The following is a 25,485-nucleotide window of genomic DNA, read 5'->3' on the forward strand; positions in this document are numbered from 1 at the left end:
TGGCCGGACGGGAGCTGCTTCGCGCAGGCAGCTGGATTGCCAGGCTGGGTCACACAAGGGTGACCTCTGCTCATCCCCTGCCACCACCAGCATCTGTCACTGAGTCAGACCCTCGGGGAAGTTGTAGCACGGAAAAGCCCATGACTGGGATGAGCCAGAGGTGCCAGCGCGAGTGCGGGCTGTCCGTGTGCCTGGCCCCGTGCGAAGGGCTCCTCGCGTGGAGCAGAGCTTTGGGCCGGGCTGGGGGCTCGGGTGAAGCACACACAGCGCTCCATGTGGCTGCCCTGAGGCACGCTCTGCCCGGAGACTGGGGGCAGCACCGGCCCCGGCCCCTCTACACGTCCCGAGAGCTTGTGGCGGGGCCTTGCTGCCCAGATACGGGTGTGCCTGGGCCCAGCGTGGGGCAAGTCCTCGTTGCGGCCCTGAAACCTCCCGGGCCTCCGCCTCCGCTGTCCCGCCCGCGGCAGCCCCAGCGCGGCAAGGCCGGCCCGGTGGCGGCTACGGACCGGGATGAGGCCGGGGTGCGGGGCCGACGGGACTACAACTCCCATAGCGCAGCGGGGCAGGGCAGCCCCCGCCGGCCGCCGTAGCGCTCACGTGAGGGCGGTGGCCCAGCGATCACATGACTGGCCGGTGAGGCAGGGTCCGGTGGAGGTGTGTGTTGCCGTCGTCCTGCATGGCCAACGTCGCTAAGAAGGTGTCCTGGTCCGGCCGCGACCGCGACGAGGACGACTACGATGAGGACGGGCGAGCGGGAGAGACCACCCCGCTGCTCAACGGCACCGGCCCCGGCGCGGCGGCGGGCAGCCGGCAGGTGCGTGCCGGCACTGGGAAGGAGGTGCTGGGGCACCGGGAGGGGTCTGCCCCGTCCCGGGGCTTACCGCCCTGAGAGGCAGCCGGACGCGGGCTGGGCCTGAGGACTGGGGTCGTGTATGCGTCCTCCTCCCCCATAGCATTTAACTATGTTCGAGGCTGGGCTGGAGCTGCCGATGGAGAGCCGCAGGTTGCTGGGGCTCTGCGCCCTGAGCAGCCCTCGGGGGAGGTCGGGGCTCTTCGGGGCTCCTCCGAGCCGGGGAGAGCAGAACCTGGCAGAGCCCGATGTGGGGGAGAACCAGGGTTGGGACACTGGAACCTCGGGTCACTCCTGCAGGAAAAACTGAGCGTGGGACTGACTCAGTGTCCGGCAGCGGGGCAGTTCCCGCTGCAGCCGGCTCCCGTCACGAGATGCCAGCTCCCAGTGATACCGGTGCCGTACCAGGGCCCTGCTGCAGCTCTGCGGGGCTGACCTGCCCCCTACCCACTCCTCGGCCATGGGTGCAGGTGGTCCCTGCCCTGCCTGCTGGGGCCCATCATCTGTACTAATGCCATTCCTTTGGAGACCACGTTGCCTGGAACACTGGTGCTGCCCAAACCAACAGGTTGGGCTCAGGCACAAGAGCATCTAATGCTGGCTTGGTGGTGGGCATCATGTGATATGTGCGGAGCTACACTGGCAAACAGCAGGTCCAAGGTGGGCCATGTTGCAGAGGGAAGCCAGTTTCTTCTTGCAGATTAATTTTGGGTGATGAACTGAAGAGAAGCTTCTCTCCAGTGTACCCAGAGGCTGTTACTCTGCCTGGCAGTCTCTCCTCCACATGTGGTGTGGTTAACTGAAGCACACCCTGGCTCTTGGCCACGGCACTTGGTGCCTGTTATAAAGCAAAGCTGTGGTTGAGCAGCTGTGCTGAGTGAGGGCCATGGTCTGGGTCAGATGTTGGGTCAGATCCATGGGGTGCTTCTGTGTCAGTTCCGGGTGACAGAGGGGCAAGTGATGTCCTCAGACTTCCTATGAAGAGTTTGGTGGGAGACTTGAGACAGGGAGCAGTGCCAGCCTTTGGCAGCTGTTAGCAGGGACAGCTTGCTGAGCATGATTCTGTGCTGCCCTTCTCCTGGGCAAGTCAGAACAGGCTAATTAGGGTTCGTTAGGCTAGAAGTGCCTTGCGTGGCACTGCAGGAGTGAGGGATGGCGGCTGGAGGAGTCGCCTCCGCCACTGCACTGCTTTGGTGTGAAAGTGCAGATAAGCTCCCTGCCAGTACAACAAGCCCTGTGTATGTACAGCACGGGTTGTCTTTGAAGACCACATGGTGGGTTCTGCAGGCCTGAAGGGATTAACCAAACCTCGTGGCTGAGGATCAGTTGGGAAAGGGCTTTTCTGGTGGCTTAGAAGAGATGCCTGAGCCCCTCTACAGCAGGGGTGGTGGAGACCCAGCCCTGTGATCTGATTTATCGTCACCGTGTCCCTTCACAATGTGGATAGCTGAGGTCCCAGCTGGTGACAAGGTGCTACGTGGCATCTTCCTTAGCAAAGGAGGAGAGTGAATACCTTGCTGGAGCTCTGAGCCCACAGCTGTCCTGACCACAACTGGCAGTGGTGGTTGGGTTGTCACCATAGTGCTGGGGTTGCTTTTTGGTGCAGGGCAGCTGTTTCTCTCTCATACCATTCCTTTGACCTTGATGCCATTTTAGATTGAAGCAGGAAAGCAGGACAGATTTGGCAGAGAAACAGAGACTGGAGCTGTTCAGCTCATGGGAGGCTTAAACTTGGGTTGTGGCAATACAATAAAAATGTCCCCAGTAGAGCTTCCTCCCTTTCTGTTCTCAACAGCTGTGCTTGGTTAATAGAAATGAAACTGACCTTAGAGTGACAAAAGGAAACACAGTCTCTGGGTAACTGCTGCGAGAGACTGAGGTCGAGCACTTGTGGGTGGGAGGTGAGGAGGGGCTGGATAAATGTGCCCATGACCATGGAATGGATGCTGCAGGGCTGTGTCTGAGGTTGTCTCTGGTTTTATGGCCAGCTGAGCGCTGCTTCAGGGCTGACTGAGCCTTTGTCCTCTCACCAGGACTTTCTAGTGCCTCAAGTATATCAAGAAGCGAGAAGCTGCCTGCCATGGGCTGCCCCCTTCCTGTGCTCTCGAGCTGTGTGTCAGTTCTTAGGCTGAAAACTGGAAAATTGTAGTGGGAGCAGCCAATGTCCATCATTAGGCATTTCTCTAAAAAGAACGCTTCCCTTTCGCTACCCATCAAAGGTACGCTCCGTGTTTGTGCTAAAATGCCTTGACTTTGGGATTGGTATAATGCCCCTGCTCCAGCGGGTGTCTGGAACAGGGGGGTTGGGCAGGGGGTCACCGTAATGTGGACCAGGCTGCTGCTGAGCAGCTTGTCCTTGTTAACCCCTAAGTGTTTATTCTACATTTCTAAACCTTGTTTGTCTTGTTTTCTTGTAACTTCACAAAACAGGCTGCAGAATGCAGTCTTTGTGGCTGGGAGGCAGAGCCGGAGGGCTGTGCTTGCTGCAATCACAATATCTTGATTGGGGGGAGGGAGGAAAGAGAAGTCTGGGTGAGCCCTGGTTCCTGCAGGTTGCACATCCCCTGGGTACTGTCAAAGAGGCTGCCTGTCCCTGCCTGCCTGCTGCCAGGAGCTGGAGTCCCTGGAAAGCCGTTGTCCTTGGAGCCTTCCCAAGGAGAGGGGATCTAGCAAGTCCAGTCCTTCGGCTGGGTGCATCATCTGGGACTGCAGCACTGCTTTAACCTTGCACTGCTTTCCTGCACATGGATCAAGGTGCCTGGAGAAAAGCAGAGAGGTCAGGATAATAACAACATCTCCCGGCCTGGTGCAGGCGAGGGGCAAGGAGCAACTGGGCCCAGGAGTGGCAGCAGGAGGCTGGAGACAGAATCGTAACCGCGTGGTGACAGCACAGGGAGAGTCTGGATGCTTTCTCCCCCCTTATGGGCCTCGAGGTGAGGAGCCTTGTTCTCTCTTGGTATGGTGCATTTCGGGGATGATGGCTGTGTTGGTTTGGAGCATCACAGCTGTGGTTGTGTCAGAGGAGGGGGATTCCAAAAGCCCTGCAGCTCATCCCCCATGCGCTGCCATAGCCAGTGACAGGGCTTCCCTTGTCAGTGAGCCACCCAGTGACACAGCCTTGCAGCCTGGAGCCGTCCCTCCCACCCAGGCAGGTACCAGGGTCTCAGAGCATGCTGGGGCTGAGAGAGCTTTGGGGCTGGAAATCTTCTTCCTTCCCTCTCACTGCTTCTGCAATACAGCTGTGGGCTCCGGGTGCGGTCTGTGCCATGCTTTATCTCACTGGTCACAGGAAGCCACATGCTTCCAGTTTGTTAGTGAGCAAGACAGTGATAAGGGGCAGTGTATGGGGGAGCGGGTATCTTCACACTAGCGGTGGTCACTGGGAGTGGGGGGTGTCCTGGCTTATCCCTGTGGAAATGGGCTGTGGAGCGGAGTCAGGCGCTCCCTATTTATGGTTCTTCAGAGCAGTGTTTGAGAGGCACTGCTGGGTCACTGTGTGCACAGCCTGGGTTACTTCTGCAGTGCTTTAGCCTCAACTAAAGTCATTCTACTCGTCACAAACAGGGATTGCTCTTTGCTCTGCTTGGAGGCAAAATGCTGCTGTGGCATCATGTATGGCAGCGTGGCTTCTTATCACCTCTGCCAAATGGGGATGCTGGCAGCAGTGCTGCTGTCTCCCATCCTGACCTGCGATGCTCTGGGCTGCTACTGCTGTCTGCATTCACTGCTGTTGTTGCCTGACCTTGGAGATAATCCTTTTGGGGCATGGGTGGTTGAGATCTTCTCCCAGATTGTTTTTATTGTTGAGATTGATCCTGAATTTGCTCTTTCCGGTCTCAGAGTGGTGCTGGACTGAATGGCAGCGTGATGAAGGGGGAGGCAGCCTCAGGAGGTCTCCAGCCCAGGCTCTGCTGAGAGCTGATCACTTAGATCAGGTTGCCCAGGACCACGTGTGGTGGACGTTTGGGTGTCTCCAAGGACAGACTCTGCACCCTCTTTGGCCCAGGTTCAGTGTGTCACCGTCGTTTGTCACCAACTTCTATCAGAAGTTCCGTTGCTGCAGCTTGTCCTCTGCTGCTTTGTGTCCCATCAATGTGAAGCGTTGAGGAAGGTCTGGCTCTGTCTTTGTAACCTCTTGTTAGGCATCCAAAAATGGCAAGATCATCTCCCTGAGAATCACCAGCTTCTCCTTATCCATCTTACCGTGCATTCCAGCCCCTGACTGTCTTTCTGGACTCACTCCTGTGCCTTTCTTGTCCCAGGGATCCCAAACTGGGTGCCAAGTCCCAGGTGTGGTACTGCAGGTGCCAAGTGGAGGCATTGGGATCCCTTCCCCACACCTCCTGGCTGTGGTCTTTCACCACCCCGGAGGCAGTTGACCACCTCCTCTGCAGGTTTGTGCCACCAGCTCCTCTGCAAATGCTCCACCAGTTTGCTGCAGGACTTCTTCAGCAGAGCTGCTTGCTAACCACTGGGGTACATCCATCCCAGTGCAGGGCTTTGTATTTACCCCTGTTGAACTTCAGGGGCTTCACTGCAGCCTGGTGAGCTCCCTCTGAGGAGCAGCCTTGCCACCAGCATTCCAACTGCCCTGCTGACAAAGATGTTAAGCAGTTTGGGTCCAGATCAGGGCTCCAGACATCTCTTTGCGGAGCTCGAAATGGGTAAGGAATTAGCTTTACCACCCAAACGGGATGAGTGCTGAATGCTGGGTGCTGCTGCTGTTTGTGTGCCTCTGTTGGAGGCAGGCTCGCTGGCCCCAGAGCCTCTCTGGGGACAGAAGAGCTGTTAACTCCTCTGTGCCCTCTGCCTTTTGGCAACAGTGTGTGTTGTTATGTGGAGATAATTGTACCATGGTCACGCCAACATCATAAGTACCCGAGGTCAGCAGCTGTCTCGGCCTGAGTTTGAAAAACATCTGAAGGAGGATAGTGCCGCCCATGTGCTCGGTGACCCGATGAGCCATGCACAAATAATCTCTGTCTTGGCTCCTGGCTGCTTGAATCCCTCCTGTTCATCTTCTGAAAGTCAGGAGCTGATGAAAGTAGCTTTTTCCTGCCCTCCCAGCATGTGATTCCCCCATGCTGGGCAAGACAGGAGCCAGCTCTGCTCGCAGTGACACAGGGATGCCAGGACTTGAGGGGGCATATTGAAAACACTATGCTTGTGGTTTTGGAAGCTCCGGTTCAACTGAAGCTCCTTTGCTCCTTTCCCTTCATCTGTGCTTGGGACTTACTGCTGCCTAATCTGTTGTGAGTGGAGCTGCAGTGCCCTCCTGGCTGCTTCTCCATAGGGAAGGAATGGGGATAGGGGAGTGTCACCAGTTCAGCCATGTCTGATCTTTTTGTTTACCCTGTGGCTAGCAGAATAAGGATTTCCCTGAAGGACTGGTCTTGTCTGAGGGCTTGGTGCCTGAGGTCTGAGCCCAGGCGTGAGCATGAGTGACCACTTCCATCTTGTTGCCTTCATCTTGCCCTATACTTGTGGCACTTAAGAGAGCCTTTAATCTTCGTTCTTCCTGGAGCCGGGTGCAGGTGGGTTCCCTTGGCAGGTCTCAGTTTTGTCCCAGCCAGGGTTTCAGGGTGAGGGCCATGTACTTCCCACCTCCCTAGGACAGTGGGATCCCAGCTGGGACCTCTGCTGCCACCAGAGCAGCTGGGTACCAGCAGGGACTGAAACAGGCAGCTCCTGACTCTAAGCTCCCATCCACATCCCCCAGGGAGGTGGCAGCTTTCAGTGTGCCCAGCTCACAGCAGTCTGCTCTGTCTGCTGGGATAAAGGTCCACCTGGATCCTTTCCATTGTGATTGCGGAGCCATCACAGACCAGAAACAAAGCCCAGGCTGGTCTTGCCAAACCAGTGTTCAAAGCGGTTGTGTGGAGCACTTTGTGCTCAGCCTCTCCTATGGGCTCAGGCTGCTGAGGACAGAACAGCACCGAAGACGGTTTAAGGAGCTGAGGTAAAACCCGCCTGCAGGTCAGGGGGTGAATGGGAACGTGGAGCAGACAGAGAAATGGGAAAATAGGTCAGGCTGCAAACACAAAGGGATATTCTTCATCTGCAGTGATGTGCACGGTTCCTGGCTGCTCTGGCCTTCATGTTCCAGACGGGATTGATGGATTAAAGCAGCAGGGGCTCTATCTGGGATCTGCGAGCTTGCTGGCACAGAGGGACTGACATGGCAGGGCCCTGCTGCTGCTCACCATCCTGCTTTTATTCTCCAGTCCTTAAGCCAGGCAGCTGGGAGGGGTGAGGCTCCGGAGGGGAAGATCTGATTGTTGAGAAATGGTGTTTGGGCTGTGCTTAGTGACAGTGCTGCTTGCACCCTTGTGCATCCTGGTGTTTCACAACAGCAGAGGGGTGATGGCAGCGTGCTGCTTCTGCTGGGTCCCCTCACAGCACTGCCCCACTGGAGGCTGGCTCGGTGCAGCCCAAGCCCTTGCCTGCATTGGCCAGATGAAAAGTGCCCCAAAGAGTTCGAAAACTCCCATGTGATGCAATTGTGCTGCCAGTAACCAGCCCGAGTGGTCACCAGTGAAAGGGGAACGTGCTCCCTGGGGGAGATGCAAATGCTTCTTCCCATCACCATGCTGGAAAGGCACTGGTGCTGCTGCATGGAAGCAGCGTGACACGCTTCCTCCTGTGTGCATCGGCTGGCAGCCAGCCCAGCCATTGCTTCAGTCCTGGCTGCTCAGGGGGAGATGGACACACCAATGTGCTCATCTCCCTGGCTGGGAACTGCTCCCATGGAGCGGATGGCAGAGCCAGATGTGCTCTTGGCCATCCCTTATTGCTGTCTGGGTGTGTGAGCTGAGGCTGGCCCCAGCATGTCTTTGTGTGCTTGTGACTTTGGAGATGGAGCTTTCTGCTCAGGGGGTCTGTCCCTGCCCTGCTCCAGGGGAGTGTGGAGCATGCTGCTCAGCACAGGTTTGCTGGGGTACCCCACTCGTTGCCCAGAGGCTGTTGGTGACTCTCACCAGCTCTCGGGGCTGCCCGTCCCAAACGAGCTGCTGCTGTCTGGCACTTCCCAGGTGAGCCGGCTCTGCCAGCCAGCAGGCTGGAGCAGCTCGCCCAAACTCTGGCAGGCGGCTGCTGCCTGTGCTCCTCTGGGGTCCCACCTCCTCAGTGTGCCCTCCAAGAGCGGTCCTCTACCGGTGCTGCACCTCAGGGGCTCTGGTGGTGGCAGGCAGAGCTCAGCAAGGGGAGCTGAGCACGAGCACACGTGTGCCTTGCTCCTTCCTCCTGCCAGGGCTGGCAGCACATTCAGGAATTGACCCCTCTTTCCTTTCTCTCCTCAGCTCACTCCCTCCTCCTTCCTGCGCATTGGGCAGCTGAGCAATGTGGACCTCAACGAGGATGTCCGTGAGCTGGTGAGTGGCATAGAAAGGGGCTCATTGTTACCAAGCCCCTTTCTCTTCTTCCACTAGCAGCGCTTATAACTGCTATTATTCCTCTCCTCACATCCCACTTACTCCATGAGGGCTCCAGTGCTTCCTCCTGGGCTGGGTGACCATCGTAGCATTGGCAGCTCCCTGCTGCTCTGCCCTCTGCCTTAACCCTTGCTGCTTCCCCTTACCTGGGGAAAGCTGGGCCAAGGACAGCACCTCTTTGGGTGGCAGCACAAGGGCCACAGGTGGGTCTGATGGGAAGGGATTTCTTCCTTGTTGAGATGATCGCTCCTTAAAGCTGCTTCTCCTGCTGCCCAGCTCGGAGTAACAGCAGCTGGGGGGAGATGTCTCAGCCCTGGGGGCAGGGTTAGTGATAGAGGGGTCATCTTGCAGAAACACTCAGGTTTCAAGTTATCCCCCCTCCCACTTGCACACATGAAAAGCTTTTCTTCCCCGGGTGCTCCTGCTTCAGCTCCAGAGCTGTAGAAAGATCAAATGAGAAGACTTTTGCTAAATATTTCTTGTGGAATGCTGAAATGGGAAGGAACATGCCTTAATCCAGTCCCTCGGAGGACGGGCTGGGCCTGCTTTGGCCATAGCTGTAATCAGGGCCAGGGAAGGGTGCGGGGTGCCTCCAGCATCCTCAGTAAATGCCCTAATTTGGAGCTGGGAACAGCTTGCGCGGTCAAAGGTGTTTGGGAATCAGAATTTGGTTTCTGCCCAAGCCCGTGGTTTGAAATAGCTGCTTGCTTTCAGCTGAAGGAATTTCCTGCTGAGGTGAAAGGTTGCCCTCCTCTGAAGCATGGAGCTGCCCAGAGGCAGCGCTGGATCAGCATGGCAGTGTGGTACCTGACTGGGCAATCCCTCCGTCTGCTCATGGGGAAGAGTCCCTCCTGAGGGTGGATGAGGGTGTACACCTCACAGCCCGTTCCAGCTGCCTTAAATCCCATACATCCACCAGCTGGTGGAAAATCATCCCAGATCCCAGCCTGCCTGCAGTCCTCCTGCCTCTCCTGAGCATGAAAACCAGTGTTAAACCAGCAGTTATGTGCCAGAGGGGAGGGCTGGACTGAGACCTGGCTGTCCTAACTTATGCATCACATCCCGCAGGAGACGGAGCTCCCTCGGCAGCATCCCAACGAGATCCCCCACAATGAGAAGCTCCTGTCGCTCAAGTATGAGGTAAGTGCCCTCTGGGATGCAGTGGGTGAGGTACATGGATGAGGGCTGTGGCTGCCCAGCTGAGGGGTTTCAGTGGGGAAGCAGCTGGTTTGAGGGAGGGAATGACACGAGGGTGTGGAGAGGCAGGGGTGAGGGCCTGAGGGCAGCCCTCCCCAGCACAAGTGTCTGTTCCCCTGTGCTAGAGAGTAACAGCATTTCCCTTTCCTGGTGCAGAGCTTGGACTATGACAACAGTGAAAATCAGCTGTTCCTGGAGGAGGAGAGAAGGATAAACCACACAGTGAGTCTTGCCCACTGGCCCTGTGGCTGGGATAGCCCAGGAAGCTGTTCCCCCTTCCTGGCTCCTGGGGAGCTTCTCCATGCCAGAGGAGTTTGTGCTCAGAGCCAGGGTGGGTTTAAAGATAGGCCAACTTGTGACAAGCCTTAAAACCTCAGGAGCAAGGACCCAGCACAGGATGGTTCAGATGGGAGCTAGCCTGCATGCACATGGTAGCCAATGGCATGGGGTAGGTCTCTGAGCAGAGGGACTTCTGGAGCAACATGAAACATCTGCCCTGGGGGCTTTGGGAGTCTTGCTGCAGCAAGAAGCCCAACAGGAGGGGCCTGACAGGGGCAGACAAGCTGGGAAAGCAGCCTGCTGTTGGGGATCCCACAGAGGGGCCCTGCCAGGCTTTGCAATCCTGGGTGAGCCAGTGTTGGCTTTCCAGCTCCTAGGAGAGCTGCCAGGCTTGGAGCTGTGCTGGGGAAGGTGGCTGGGTGGGCTGGGGTCCCCCTGTTGCTGGCAGGGCCCGGGCTGGGCAGCAGTGGGCTCTGATGGCTCTGTGCCCCTCAGGCTTTCCGGACAGTGGAGATCAAGCGCTGGGTCATCTGTGCCATGATCGGCATCCTCACTGGCCTCGTCGCCTGCTTCATCGACATCGTGGTGGAGAACCTGGCTGGGCTGAAGTACCGGGTGGTGAAGGGCAGTATCCTCCCATGGAGCCATAGCCGTCAGCCAGCCGGGGCTGTGGGATCTGTGCTCCTGGTGCCCGCAAGAAGGGTGCTGGGGGAGAGGACAGCACTTCCTTGCCTGGGTTTGGTGGCACAGACCCTGCCACCCAAAGTGCTCCCATATGCCTGGCTGCTCTGCAGAGCTGAGCTGTGCCTGGGCACTGCTGTAACAGGGGAGGCTCCTTGCAGCAGCCCTGGCTGCCCTAAGTGCACAGGATCTGCTGTGCTGGCACAGCCCGAGAAGCATTTTCACTCGCTCATGGTGGGAGGGATGGTACCCAGACAATACTGGTCTTTCCTTGAGCTGCTTCCGCAGACATCGACAAGTTCACAGAGAAAGGGGGCCTGTCTTTCTCCCTGCTACTCTGGGCCACCCTGAACGCCAGTGTGGTGATGGTGGGCTCCGTGATCGTTGCTTTCATAGAGGTAAGAGTTTGGGATCAGTCTGGATTGGTGTGTCCCTGTCCTTCCTGCCCCAGTTCTTTACATGGGGAAGCAAGATCGTGTCTCCAGAAAACATACAAATTCATGTAATAGCAAATGCATTTCTGCCAGATTAGCTCTTGGTAACCCCAGTTCTCAGTGTTGGCTCTAGCTGGGCTGTGGTGTTTCTCTGGGGTTGTCAGACTGACAGTTCTGAGCCAGGAGCCTGGAGCAGAGGATGGGCTCCAGAGACTGGAGCCGGTTATGGCTGGGAGTAGGCAATGGCTCCCTACAGGCCACTCGGAGTCAGCAGTAAGCTTTGTGGCTTTGCCCTTGCTCTCTCTGGCCACCAAGTGTGAGCCTTCTGCAGCGCCAGGTCCCTGGCCATGACATGGTGGTGAGAACACCCTAGTGTCCCCCAAGAACCCCGCCAGATCCTTCTTCCTGTCATATTTGCCCTTAGGGGCAATGGGTGCCTCTCTGAAGCCCACCTCCAGAGGCTGTAGGTAGCCTTGGGCCTCATCTCTGAGCCTCCCGGAGGTTGTGCTTGGTGTGCCCTGTGCTGAGAGACAGGGTTAAGGTGGCCAGTGTGTCCCCATGCTGTACGTGGCAGCCACTCATGCTCTCCGTGCTCCCCACAGCCCGTCGCAGCTGGCAGCGGCATTCCCCAGATCAAATGCTATCTCAATGGTGTGAAGATCCCGCACGTTGTCCGCCTCAAGGTAGGAAGCAGGAGGTGGTGGGATGTGTGCCTTCTGCTCTTGGGGGTGGTCCTGCTGTACTGTGACAGAGGAGGAGCTGGCACAAGCTCCTGGCTTCCTTGCTGCACTGCCCAGCTCCGTAGCTGTTCTCCCCAGTGCTGGGTGGTTAAACCACCTGCCCTGGGATGAGCCAGGATGCCCTGGCTTTGGGGACAGCAGCTTTAGGTAACTTATTGCTCTGTCCAAGAGGGAAGTTGGCCAAACCCCATTGCCACAACAGGGGGCTGAGAGTCACAACCTCTCCGGGGTCACTGCCTCCTGTGGCTGGTTGGGTCTGTGTCCCCCATGGCTGCCATGGTTGTGTGTGGTGTGCTGAGCCTGTCATCTCTGTTTTGCAGACCCTGGTGATCAAAGTCTGTGGAGTCATCCTCTCGGTGGTCGGTGGCCTGGCTGTTGGGAAGGTGATGTGCACAGAGCGATCTCTGGCATGCTGCTGCCATGTTGTCACCCACTGCTGGCACACGTGATGCAGCCCATTGCCAGCCCTGGGCTAGGGGCCCCGCAGTGACTTCCTGGTTTTATTCCCTGGTCTGCTGGCCAAGGTGACACCCTGGTGTGTGTGGTGCCACCAAGCCAGGCTGTGTGTGGCTGGGCTGAGGGCAGGAGAGCAGTGGTCCACATCCATCAGTAGTTGTCCCTGCAAATGTTAGATGGGGGAGACCTGGGTGCCCTATTGGAGCCTTTCTAGCTTGCTGGGATTGAAGGCAAGCAGGGGAAGTTCCTGTCTCCAGGGCTGGAGGAAGTGCTGGTGAGAACAGGAGGTGGCCACAGGAGCCACTTCACAGAATGAGGATTTAAAGGGGGAAAATGGCAAGGTCTGTATTTCCTGGAGGCAAATCCTCCTGCCAGCTTCTTCAGGGTTGCAACCCTGTGAGCAGCATTCATGCATCCCTGACTGTCCTTGGGGTTCTTCCTTATCCAATTTGACTCTGCTCTACTGCCCATAGGAAGGACCCATGATTCACTCTGGAGCAGTGATTGCTGCTGGGATCTCCCAGGGAAGATCCACGTCTTTAAAGCGAGACTTCAAGGTTGGTGTTGAGGGCCGAGGGGCTGTGCTGCAGGTGCCCCTCCTGTGCCCAAACTGGGCTGTTCCTTGGGGTCATGCTGGTGGCTTGGGTCACATATGGCCTACGCTGTGTCTCCACTAAAGTCATTCCTGTGGCCAGCCCTAAACCTGCCTTTGCTTGGGTGTTTCAGATCTTCGAGTACTTCCGCAGAGACACAGAGAAGAGGGACTTTGTCTCAGCTGGAGCTGCTGCTGGCGTCTCAGCTGCGTTTGGTGCCCCCGTGGGTACGTGTGTTGGCTCTCTGACACTGACACTGCCTGCATGTGGATCTCATCAGGAGGTGGCTCCCACTTGCACAAAGACAGCTGCTGGGATCTGCCTATGGCACTGCAGGAGCCCTCCCACAACATGCCCAGCTCCACAGCAAACTGTCTGGCCATGCCACAGGTCTTAAGAAGAGAGGAGGTGTGGGGTCATCTGTCTCAGATCCCAGATGTTGCCTCCCTGGGATGGAGGAGGGCAGTGGAGGGTACTGCCCCATCACTGGTGGCTTGGTGGGCTTCTGGTCCTTCACTGGAGCCTGTGAGGTCTGGGACTGTATGGGGCACATGGGCTGGGATGAATTTAGGTGCCTCAGCTGGTGCTGTGGGTTAGGGGTCTGTGGCATGTGCCCCTTGTGAAGGTGGTTGTGTCTTGCATTTGCAGGCGGTGTCCTCTTCAGCTTGGAGGAAGGGGCTTCCTTCTGGAACCAGTTCTTGACATGGAGAATTGTAAGTGCCGGAAAGCCAAAGCAGTAAATTGCGGGCTGCAGTGTGAGGCATTGCCTTTTCCCCATGCCCTGCAGTCCCAGCCTCCTGCTGTCCCTACCCCAGCCAGGCAGCCATGTGTAACACATCCCAGGGAACAGCATCCCATTCCCCTTCTTTGCCCTGGTCCTCAGCTTGAATTTGGTCCTGGCTTAGCTCCATCTTGCTGCCAATCCCTTCCCAAGGGACCTCCTTGGGTTGTGCCCCAGGGCAAAGGAGAGGTAACAGGAGTGAGCCCCTGATTGGTGTAAGCTGCCCAGAGTGCTGCCACAGGGAGTGTGGTCCCTTGGCCCCCACTGTGGTACCAAGCTCTCCCCAGGGGCTTTGGAGGGGCAGTTTGGGGAAATGGGGGGGGGCACATGGTGAGAGAGTGGGGCTGGGGGTGCCTGGCAGTGACTGTGGGCTGCATCTCCTTCCAGTTCTTTGCCTCCATGATCTCCACGTTCACTCTGAACTCTGTCCTGAGCGTTTACCACGGCAATGCCTGGGATCTCTCCAGCCCCGGGCTCATCAACTTTGGCAGGTTTGATAACGAGGTACAGCACAGATGTTCCCCATGTAGGGCTCTGCTGTGAGGGTTACAAGCAGCCCACAGCAGCCTGGGACTGTCTTAAAGCATCACCCAGAGGCTGAGGCAGGCTCTGTCCTTGCAGGCTGTGGGTCTGGCCAGAGCCCAGCTCCACCAACCCCAGCAGGAGCCTTTCCTGCAGCCATGGCTGGGCCTGGGGCTGTGGAGTGCCCAGGGGAGGTTTTGGGGCAGCTCTGGGGGCTGCAGGCCTGTGCTGTTCCAGCAGTGACTGGCTGCGGGGCTGCAGATGGGCCAGGAGACCTGACATCCATTTCTTGCTTGCAGAAAATGGGATACACAATCCAAGAAATTCCTATCTTCATCTTTATGGGAGTGGTTGGTAAGAGAGTGCTGCTCTTTCGATTTGATTAGTCTGAATAATTTCCTCTGTTCTCTGTCTGAGTCTAAAAAGCTTTGGGATAGAATTTCCCAGGGAGAATGGGAAATGCATTAAACTTTGGAGCACAGGCTGCTTGTGGGGCTTACGTGGGAGTGAGAGCTGGATTCTGCACCAAGCTTTACCCTTGTAGCAAAGGCAGGCCCTTTAATCCATAGACTGCAGAGTCCTTGAGGTTAGTGCATTGCAGTCGTGGGCAGCCCTTGGCTTTCAAACTGCCCTTACCCCTGTGGAGTTGGCCTGTCCCTTGCCTGCCTAGTGCCAGCACTGTGACACTGGCCCCAGCCACCCTGCTGCTGCTGTGGGGCTCCTCTTGGTGTCAGGTCCTGGCTGTCTCTGCAGGGACAGCATCCACGTGTCCCAGTGCTGCCATCGCACTGGAGGGGTTGTTGGTGTCTCCCTGAGCTTTACAGGTTCCTTGTGTCCTGGGCAGCCATAGGAGAGCCTGGGACCCGTGTACTGAGCTTTTGCTTCTTCATTTGCAGGTGGGATCCTCGGGGCCCTGTTCAATGCCCTCAATTACTGGTTAACAATGTTCCGGATCAGGTAAGAGCTCACAGGTAACTGAGGTGATTGACATGGGTTGGCTGGCACCTTCTGTGCACCCTCAAAGTGGCATTTCCAGCCAGAGCAAGGCCATTATCTCACACTTAACACGAGCAACAGCAGCCCTGGAAGCTGGGGGGCAAAGATGCCATGTGCCTCTCACTGCCTGCTGTCAAGGCTGTGACCCGCAGCTTCCCACTGTTGCTCTGACCTTGCCTAGGTATTGCGCTTCAGTGACATGAGGGCCCAAAGAAGTGCAAACGCTGAGCATACACACTTCTGAGAGTAATGAGAGAGCTGCTAAAGCCATCCAAGCCCAGTCTGGCGCAGCCAGTGCTTGTCACCAGCGTTTCAAACACAAGGACTGGCCTCGTGGCCTCAGGGAGGGATGGCCTGTGGAGCAGTGAGGGGCCTGCAGCAGCTTCCAGTGCTTCACTCCTCTTGGCCTTTCTGGGCTGCAGCTTTCTGGGCTCAGCTCTGCACTGTCCCCATGGCCAAACAACACCAAGCTGCCCATGGGATCTGTGCCCGGCTCTGGGCAGGGAAGACAGGCAGGTCTGCTATGGCTGGCTGGGCAGAGCTGCTCTTGCTGCTGGCCTCTGAGCCCAGTCCCCACGACTGCTTTGCCAGAGGATGGAGCGCAGGACAGCCTGGCAGGGTGTGGGAAGGGAGCAGCCTGTCCGTATGCCCGATGTAGGGTGCCAAGCCAGGCTGTGGGTGATCCTGTTGGCACCCCGGGTGCCACCCTCACTCTTCTGCTCCCTTTGCAGGTACATCCACAGGCCCTGCCTCCAGGTGGTTGAGGCCATGCTGGTGGCAGCAGTGACAGCAACTGTGGGGTTCGTCATGATTTACTGCTCGAGAGACTGCCAGCCCATTCAGGGGAGCACGGTGGCATACCCACTGCAGGTAGGAGACACTGGAGAATGGCTCCCCAGTGTGGGGGGACCCTGAGCCTGGTCTGAAGCTGAGGGGCTGAGCAGGGAGACAAGACCCTGCTGGGTTTTGTGGCACTGAACCTCACAGCGAGTGCTCCCCGTGGCAGGCAGAGCTGCAGAGCCAAAGCCTGGTGTTGCTGTGCTTGCTGCACAGCACTGCCTTCTCGCCAGCACAAGTCCCGCTGAGCCTGCAGCCTTGGCAGCTGGATCTGCCACTTCTAACTCTGTCTTCTTCCCCCTTCAGCTTTTCTGTGCTGATGGAGAGTACAACTCCATGGCCACTGCCTTCTTCAACACACCTGAGAAGAGCGTTGTCAACCTCTTCCATGACGCTCCAGGTCTGTGCGTCTGGTGAGCAGGTCCTTGAATGTGAGCAGAATGGGGGTGGGCTTGTGCAAGGTGGCTGACCTGCTTCCTGGTTGCTCGTGGGACAAGGCAGGGGTTAATCAGCACAGCCCCATGAGGGCAGGATGGGATCCAGCAAAGCACTGTGCCCACTGCTTTCCTGCAGTGGTGGAAGGAGGAAGGATGGATGCTGAACTGGTGGCACCTGTGAGCTCAGCCAGAGGGCCGTGGCCTTGGGAGCCTGTGGATGAGAACCTGGTTTTGTTGCGTGTTTCCAAGCTGTTGCTTTTGAGTTGCGTGGGAGCATGTCTGCTCCTCGCTGCTGTCTGAGCTCCGTCCTAGAAACATCCCTGGCTGTTTTCTCCATTAGCAGGGCCTCTTGCCCCAGAATGACTTTACCTTCTGGGCAGGCTGCGGAGGTGGATCTTGAGGTTTGGACTTGCTTGAGAAATGCAGTTTGGCTCCCAGGTTCCAGCTCCTGTTTCCGTTGGACCTAGCGTGACAGCGTGCCCTCTGCCTGCTGGCCCGAGTTTCGTGCCCAGCTGCACACGGACAGGGAGCAGACAGCTAGATCCTCAGCCCAGAGAGTGTGGCTTGGCCATCTGAAGCCAAGTGATCACTGTCCTGGGTCTTGGGGCTGCTTCCTGCAGTGCTGGGCCCTCCCTGGCTCAGGGCTTCGGTTTCTTGACCTCCCTGTGAAGGAGAGGTTGCAAAGTACTCATTTAAACCAGACTGAGCTGCTCAGCAATCCTAAAATAGCAGCTGGCTGAGTCCCGAGGTCTCCCTGTGATGGCGCAGCCTGCGCCGAGGGGCAGCTTGGGCCTGGCTGGAGCAGCCATGGGAGCTGTGGACACGACGGGGTTTGCAAGAACAACCCTGCTGAGTTCATCCCAGGGCTGGCAGCAGGACCTCTGCCAGCTCCCCAGCACCTCTGTCCTCCAGCACTGGCTTTCCCTCGGGGCTTTGGAGTTCGTCACCATGCCTTGTGGGAGGCTGGGAACCTTGGGGCTGGAAGGGAATGGGTCATCATGGGTCACAAGATGAAGGGAAGGCATGTGCTGGATTCAGTGGAATGGGATGGCTTGGGATGGCCCTGGCCAGCTGGCAGGGCCTTTGAGGGGACAGAAATAACTTAAAGAGCTGGTTTGAAAGGCTCATGCTGCGGGGATGGCAGAGGGGCTTTCATTGCTGGGAGTGTGTTGTGGGGCTGCTGCTGTCTGTTCTATGGCTGTAATCCATCGTGCTGCAGGACCAGCACTAACTCTATTCTCTCCCCACCTCAGGTTCTTACAACCCCATGACACTGGGCATGTTCACACTGATGTATTTCTTCCTGGCCTGCTGGACCTATGGCCTCACGGTGTCTGCGGGGGTCTTCATCCCCTCCCTGCTGATCGGCGCTGCCTGGGGAAGGCTCTTTGGCATCTCCCTGTCCTACCTGACCAAAGGCTCTGTGAGTCACTGGTGGGAAGGGGTGCTGGGCAGTGGAAGCCATGGCACCAGTCCTCCTCCCTTGCCTCTGGGCAAGAGGCATGTGCAGGCAGCACGGAGCCGGCTGAGAGCTTGGCACAGCAGTCTGGAATGGGATGTCTTCCTGAGCTGAGTCTGGGCTTTCCCCTGTCCCAATGGGGCCCTGCCAGCTGCTGGGTCACGCAGGCAGCCTCAGGCATTCCTCCCCACTTCTCGGAGGGAGGGTGGGGGCCAGGGCACTGCTCGCTATCTCTGGGTGCCCTGAAACCAGCAGCTGACTCAGCCTCTTCTTCCTCCTCTGCTCAGATCTGGGCTGACCCTGGGAAATACGCCCTGATGGGAGCTGCTGCACAGCTGGGTGAGTGCCTGCTCGAGCTGGGGTGAAGGTGGCATGGGAAAAGGTGGTACCTGCTTCCCTGGCTGAAGCCCAGCCTTGCTGTCAGCTTCCCAGCTACCCTGCCAAGCACAGGCAGCACTGGGGTGCTAGTGAGGTCTGGGCTTGTCTAGGGCACCCCTGTCTGTGTTGGTAATCCTGGATCACCTTGCAGAGACTCGGGCACCTTTGGTGTTCTGTACCATCACCCCATGCTTCCCTGCTTTCCTAAACTCCCAAACCCCTTGGGTGTCTCCTGCAGGTGGGATAGTGCGGATGACGCTGAGTCTCACAGTCATCATGATGGAGGCAACAGGCAATGTCACCTATGGCTTCCCCATCATGCTGGTGCTGATGACAGCAAAGATTGTGGGAGACTACTTTGTGGAGGTGAGGGCTGGTGTGCTCACTGGGTTTCAGGGCTGGTGGTGCTGGAGGGCCAAGGACAAGCGGTGTCCTCTCTCCGAGGTGAGCTGCTGTACTCCTTGGCATTTCAGCAGGCTTTTCCTGATGGCTCGGCTCTCATTGCAGGGGCTCTATGACATGCACATCCAGCTGCAGAGCGTGCCCTTCTTGCACTGGGAGGCCCCGGTGACGTCCCACTCCCTCACAGCCAGGTAGGTGCCTGGGGGATGCTGCCAATCCTGGGGCAGTGGCTTTTGGATCACGCTGTTGGCCTGAGCTGGCAGTAGAGGTGGTGACACACTTTGGTCACTGCTGTGTGGTGCCGCCAGCCCAGCTCCTTCCCCAGCAGGGAGTGTGGCCTGCGGTGCATTCCCTCCCCGTGTCCCTGGCAGACTCTGGGAACAGAGGAGGCATCAGGGCTGCAGAGGCTGGGGGAGTAGTGTGGTGTGTGTGATATTTGGGAGGTGCCGCATTTGGGGCTGTGTTTCACACTGAGCCTTCCCTGCAGGGAGGTGATGAGTGCTCCCGTCACCTGCCTGCGGAGGATCGAGCGGGTGGGCACGGTTGTGGACATCCTCAGTGACACCTCCTCCAACCACAATGGCTTCCCGGTGGTGGAGAGCAACCCTGGCACCACACAGGTGAGCCAGGAGCCACTTGTGAGAGCTGGCTGTGGAATGGGACCCTAGCCCTTGCCCCGTCCCCATCTCATGCACCGTGCTCTGTCACAGGTGGCAGGACTGCGGGGTTTGATCCTACGTTCCCAGCTCATCGTCCTGCTGAAGCACAAGGTGGGTGATGCTGCGTGGCAGCCATGGGAGCTGTGTCTGAGCCCTGGTGCCCCTGTCCTGCCTGTCTTGCTAAACAGGAGCTGGTGGATGGTGCCTGTCACCAACCTCAGCTCACCTGAGGAGAGGGTGGGGGCTTCCATTCTGTGCTGGGGTTACCCCAACATCTTCCTGCACCCCACTGGGCTCACAAGCCCTTGAGTGAATGGGAAACAGTTCTTCTGCAGATGGTCCATCTGCCTCATGTTCCTGCCCTCTTCCCTCCCTCCCCTGTGCGTTGCCCTGATGCCTGTCAGTGCTGCAGGATGGTCCTCAACAGTTTCTTTCTTCCCCAGGTTTTTGTGGAAAGGGCCAACCTCAGCCTGGTGCAGCGGCGGCTGAAGCTGAAGGATTTCCGGGATGCTTACCCCCGCTTCCCCCCCATCCAATCCATCCACGTGTCCCAGGATGAGCGCGAGTGCATGATCGACCTCAGCGAGTTCATGAACCCCTCACCCTACACTGTGCCTCAGGTAATGGCCAGGGACCCCTGGGCCACCCTAACATCCTGGGGGTCATGGGTGAGTGATGGGTGCTGGCTGGGGATGGCACAGCCCATGTATCCCATCTGACATGCAGGAGGCATCTCTGCCACGGGTGTTCAAGCTCTTCCGAGCCCTGGGCCTACGGCACTTGGTGGTCGTGAACAATCGCAATGAGGTGAGTCCTGCTCGCTGGGTATGGGCAGCCGGGGCTTGTCCCAGCGCTCTGCCTGCCAGCGTGGGGCTCTACCGTGTCCCTGTCCCGGCAGGTGGTGGGCATGGTCACCCGCAAGGACCTCGCCAGGTACCGGCTGGGCAAGGAAGGCTTGGAGGAGCTCTCGCTGGCACAGACGTGATGTGGGGTGGCTCTGCCCAGCGGAGGGAGACTCACCCCGGCCCCTCGGAGCTGGGGCCCCCTTTTGCGGGAGAGGCCTGGGCCAGCCTGTGCAGGCATTGTGGTGCCTGGAGCACTGACACAGCCGTGCTGCCCTGGCTCTCCTGCCTATTGCTGCCTTCCCACATCTACTGCCTCCTCTTCTCACCCTTTCCTCTGCTTCCCTAAGGGGTCGAAATGCACCCTTGGCTCCATTAGCTGCTGGCATAGGCTTTCCATGAGGGTTGGGTGTAGGCTGGAGCGTGCCAGGGGAGTGGAAGTGTCCTGAGCTGGGCATAACCCTCTGCCACAGCACATGGCCTCCATTGCCTCGCCTACCCAGCCCAGGCTGTATGGGACCTAGCCCTGCCCTGGCCCCTGCCACAGGGCCTGTGTGGGGAGCAGGGGGACATGGTGGGGTTCCTCCTGCTTCCAGGGCTGTGTCCTGCCCCGTGCTGCTGCTGGCGGGGTTGAGCTGAGCCATGGGGCAGGTGCTTGTGTCTCTGCCCTGCTCAACTGTGCAATAAAAGGGGCTCCTGTGGTTCAGAGCTGCGCCCTTCTGCTGTTTCTTGACTCCCTTGGCCAAACTCTGACCCCAACACACACATTGGGGAGACACTCCTGGGGTTTGAGCAGGGATAGGTAGGGGAGAGCTGCCTCCTCTGGGGCAGCCTGTGCCCCTCTGCCACTCCTGCCCTCCTCCCACTATTGCTGCTGCCTCTCTCCTCTGCCCATGCTGGGGTCCAGAAGCACCCCTGCATGTATTTCCAGCCCTTTCCAGCAGCCTGGGCCAGCCTAGGCACCCCAAAGCCCACCACCAGCCCTGGATCTGGCCAGGGGCTGGAAGCATTGCCCTGGCACCTCAGCTCCCCTATCTCCCACCATTGTACTCCTCACATTGGCATTGCACCCTGCATCCTCCTCACTCGGGCAAAGGCAACCTGGTGCCTGGAGGGGCTTTCGACTGTGGGATACTGTGCTGAAATAAAGTCTGTTTGTACTTTTACTGTGCTGCTGCCTGGCTCTTGCTTCCCTTTCCCTGATGCCACTTTATGGCTTAAGTACCATGTCTGTTGGTGCACCCCTGGGGTTGAGTCAAACCCCATCCCCACTGCTGGTGCTGGGAAGGCACAAGTCAGGGGGCTGCAGGGGGTGATGCCAGTGCTGCCCACCTTCATCAGCCCCTGGCAGGGCTGGCGTGCTGAAGGCAGGGGATGGCTGCCCCTTCCCGGGTGCTTTTCCTTTCATGGCCAACAAAGAGCTGCCACAAAGCAGGGAATGCCTCGGCTGGGCCCTGGTAACAGCCAGGTCCCGGTGGTGGGGGCTGTGGGGAAGGGCCAGCTGCCCTCCCAGCCCCAGGGGATGGCCCCACTGTCCATGTGGGTCCGGTTCCCCAGCACTGCCATAGGGCAGGGGAGCCCTGGGGTGCAGCGGGTCCCTATGGCAGTGATGGGTCTCTGCTGGGTGCTGGCAGCCGGGTGCTTTGTGAAGCCCCACATTGCCCTTTGCCCCGGCGCAGCTGAGATAAGGGACTGGGATGCACTGACTTGGGCTGCAGAGTAAACACGGGCTGCTGGCTCCTGCCGGCACAGCGTTTCCCTCCTTTCCCTACTGCCGGGGCAGCCGGTTTGTGCCGAGGGCCGGGCTGAACAGTGGCCCTTTGTCACCGGCGGCGGGTGACGAAGGACATGGCACACACTGGTGCCTGGCGGGAGTCATTTATTCACTCGTCCCATGGCCGGCTCTGCCCCGGCGGCTCCAGGTGCCCAGCGCTGGCACCGCTGCTGCCAGGTTTATCATTAACCGGTGGCACGTGGCGAGGTTGGGGGCCACGGTGGGGTCACAGCCCGGCAAAGGGCTCGGCCTCCAGCCCCGGGCGGCCTGGCTCCGGCTGCAGCTCCCGCCCAGTGCCCAGCTCCAGCCCCGGCTCCACCGTCCAGTTGGCCAGGAGGTCGCTGAAGTCGGGGGTGCCGGTGTGGAGGAGGCTGGCGGGGCCAGGTCCCGGCTCCCTCCAGAAGGAGGGAGGCAGCTTCCTGCGGTGCATGGGGGTGATGTGGCCGTACTTCCTCTCCAGCCGCTGCGTCTTGCCGCTGGCCGCCCGGGGTGGCAGGCACCGGTGCACGCCGTACTCGAAGAGCTCAGCCAGCGGCCCCAGCCTGTGCACGGCCCCAGGGCTGCCCCGCGGCACCTCGGGCTCGGTGTGCCGGGGTGAGCCGCAGTCCTCGGACACGCCGCGGCTGCCAGCGGCCTCGTCCTGGCCCCGCCGTCCAAAGTACCGCTGGATGTCACAGCTGATGAGCTCCGAGAACCTGAGGAGCTGCAGCGTGGGCTCGGCAGTGCTGGGGACAGCCGGCTCCGGCCTTGCGCTCTCCTCTGCTGCCTCCTCTTCATCCTCGTCCTCATCCTCATCCTCTTCCTCGGAGAGGTCTGGGAAGTTGGGCTCGGGGCGCACGGGCAGCAGCAGGCCGTGCGGGAAGGGCGAGGGCAGCCGCAGCTCAGCCAGTGGCCGGATGACACCTGCAGCCATGTCAGCACGCAGGGGCACCCCGGGGCCTGCACTCACCCTGCGAGCAGGAGAGCGGGTGAAGGTGGCATGCACCCCGCACCCCCTGACCCGCTGCACTGCGCTTGGCCCTAAGGGGGCAGAGGGACCGTGGTGTGCCGTACAGCAGGCAGGGCAGGGCATCTCCCACAAGCCATGGGACATGGAGCAGCAGGGATGCCCCTACCAAGCCATAGGCTACAAGGCAGTGGATACGTTGCCCTGAAACATGGAACATGGGGCAGCAGGGACAGCCCCACTGACCCTGGGACATTGGGCAGCAGGGATGCCCCCACTGAGACATGCGAGATGGGGCAGTGGGAACATAACCCTGAGTCATGGGATATGGGGCAGTGGGGATATCCTAACTGAGCTCTGGGGCATCAGGCAACAGGGACATCTCCATCAAGTCATGGGATGTGGGGTAGTGGGGATGTCCATGCAAATCCATGCAACATGGGACAATGGGAATGTCCCCAGGTCATTGCACATGGGGCAGCATGGGTGTCTCCACCAGTTCGTGGGATGTAGGGCAGTGGGGACATCCCCTGAGCCATGAGCCAAGGGGCAGTGGTGACATCCCCCAGGGATGTTCCCCTTCCCCCTGGGGCTGTACATGGGCTTGAATGGTGCTCGGCACCCACCCTGCAACCATGGGCTCGCCACCTGGGACACTGAGCCGTATGTCCTGCCCACACAATGGCCCAATGGTTTTCCCTGCAATGGGGTGACCCCGGCCACCTCCCTGCACTGCCCTTTTGGGCTCTGGCCGCAGCTGGGTCTTGCTGAGCTGGATGAGGCCCCCCGTAGTTAGTGCTAACTGTGCCCATGGGTCCCCAGCTCTGCCTCACTGCTGGGCATCCCTGGCCACATGCCATTGCCCCAGCTCTAAGAGGGTCATGAGGCAGGGAACAATTCCTGGGACAAGTCCTTCTGCCATGCCTGAGACAGCACCGCTGCCATCTCTGGGTCACCAAGCATCCCTCTTTGTGCCCTCCCCACAGCGGGACCCCCATCCCTGCCTCCATGCTGCCCTGGAGCTCAGCCTCCACAGGCACTATGTACCTCCAAGCTGCAGGGAAAGGGACGTGGGGCTGCCCCAGCGATGGGGCCAGCCTTCCCCACCGCCACCCGCAGCCACAGAAACACCCCGGGGCAGGAGGGCATCGCCTGGGGCCACAGCTCGGCACTCACCTTGGCGCTGCCGCCTGGCCATGCATAGGCTCCCGCGCCGCTCCCCCTTCCCGTCCCTCCACCTGGGCCTGAAGTATTTATAGCGGAGCAGCGAGCTGACGGCTGGCAAATATTTGGTAGCTGTATTGTAATAGTAGACTCGGTAAATAGAGCCGGGGTTTGCTTTAGCACCCAGCAACGGGAGAGCAGCGCGGGGAGGGACGTGGGGACGGAAGGCAGGGCTCACCTCAATGGTTCACTAGCCAGGGGATTTTCAAGTGTTGTTCCTGTAAATTCACCTATTAAATCGGCAGCCCCAGCTGCCAAACTGCCCGTGCACTTGTGCCGAGGGCTCTTATCTCCGCGCTGATTGGAGGTGAAATCAAGCTTTGCCAAATAGGCGTAAAATTGAATTTCATGCTATTTTGACTCCTGGAGTAGGGATCTTCTGAAGAACACACTGCCTATCGAGCCGTGCCTCTGCAAACAGGCGCTGCTGCCGCACTGGCTGAAGCCTTTCCATGGGGTGCCCCTTGGTGCTGTGCAGCCCTCATGTGGGTCTGGACCTGCCATCTCCAGCTCCATGCTCCCCAAGGCAGGTGTGGGGCTCCCTGACCAGCCCCTGGATGGGGTTTGGAACCTTTTGAGGTAGCACGATATGGCTACCATCAGGAGATGGCACTTCAGGGTGCTGTGGTCCCAAGGGGTATGTGGCTGAGTGCCCAGGGGTGGTGGCTCTGGCCACGCAGTGCCAATGGATGCAGAGATGGGATCATGACATGTGGAGAGCAGCTGGGGCAGCGCCATGGCTGGGACCAGCACCGAGGACTGCAGTGTGGATGGGGTGCCCCATATCTCTGCTGTGGGACCATGCTGACCCACATGAGGGACTGAGGACAGTGACGATGGCGAGCAGCTCGAGTCCCAAAGTGGCTGTGGCCAGAGTTCTGCTTCGGCAACAGGAAGTGCCAGAGTGGCCATGCAGGGCACAGCTGGGGGTCACAGACGGCTGGGGCTTGGAGATTGCTGAGAAGCACATGGTGGCTGAGGACACAGATGGCCAGAAGATGCAGCATGGCTGGAGGGCATGGCATGGTGGGAGCCTGACACAGCACCCAGACCCTGTGACTGCCTGTGCTGGGGACAATGGCCATCGGGGCTGGGGACAGCCAGAGCCCTGCTTGGAGCTGCCCTGTCCCCTGCTCTCGGGGTGACCCCAGTTCCCGGTCTGCTCTCCCTGCCACCCTGGGCAGAGCGTCCTGCACCCTGGGTCTGAGTGGGTCCCCTGGTGCTGAGGGGGAGGTCCCAGCCTCTGGCAAAGTGCAGCACTGGCAAGGAGAGGGCCATGGCTGTCACCCTCCCCTCCCAGAGCAGCAGCCCTGGGGCATCCTGCAGGGGCAAAGCTGGGCACCAGCACCAGCTCTGGATCCGCAGCACTCCCCCTCCCCTCTCCAAACACACTGGTAAGGCCGGGGTGGGAGCAGCAGCCATCCCGCTGGAGGACTGCTGGGCAAACACAGAGAGCAGGAGCTGATAAACTACAGCCACCCTTTGGTCTGCCCCCTGATGTCACCCGCTCGCCTGCCCACAGTGGCTCTGCACTGCACAGCTGGGAATGGGTCTGCACGGGTTGGCAC

At 59.0% G+C, this 25,485-nt stretch overlaps 2 protein-coding genes across 2 annotated transcripts; one reads left to right on the forward strand and one right to left on the reverse strand.

Moving 5' to 3' along the window:
- Positions 1–653: 653 nt before the first annotated feature.
- CLCN7 (chloride voltage-gated channel 7) lies at positions 654–21,037 on the forward strand. The gene is made up of 25 exons (XM_080617707.1): positions 654–814; positions 8,149–8,220; positions 9,349–9,420; positions 9,634–9,699; positions 10,252–10,384; positions 10,726–10,835; positions 11,474–11,554; positions 11,932–11,994; positions 12,541–12,624; positions 12,794–12,887; positions 13,309–13,373; positions 13,829–13,945; positions 14,263–14,317; positions 14,860–14,920; positions 15,691–15,829; positions 16,103–16,196; positions 17,487–17,656; positions 17,980–18,031; positions 18,309–18,436; positions 18,578–18,663; positions 18,960–19,092; positions 19,183–19,242; positions 19,575–19,751; positions 19,858–19,938; positions 20,030–21,037. The coding sequence occupies exons 1-25, from the start codon at positions 677–679 to the stop codon at positions 20,114–20,116; spliced, it is 2,418 nt and encodes an 805-aa protein (XP_080473833.1). The 5' UTR covers positions 654–676; the 3' UTR covers positions 20,117–21,037.
- Positions 21,038–21,973: 936 nt separating this feature from the next.
- Positions 21,974–22,693, reverse strand: PERCC1 (proline and glutamate rich with coiled coil 1; the record flags this gene model as incomplete). Its single annotated transcript, XM_080618701.1, has 1 exon — positions 21,974–22,693. The coding sequence occupies exon 1, from the start codon at positions 22,658–22,660 to the stop codon at positions 21,974–21,976; it is 687 nt and encodes a 228-aa protein (XP_080474827.1). The 5' UTR covers positions 22,661–22,693.
- Between the last annotated feature and the right edge of the window lie 2,792 nt (positions 22,694–25,485).

Source organism: Psittacula echo (assembly GCF_963264785.1).
Source record: "Psittacula echo genome assembly, chromosome: 5".
Lineage (NCBI taxonomy): Eukaryota > Metazoa > Chordata > Aves > Psittaciformes > Psittacidae > Psittacula > Psittacula echo.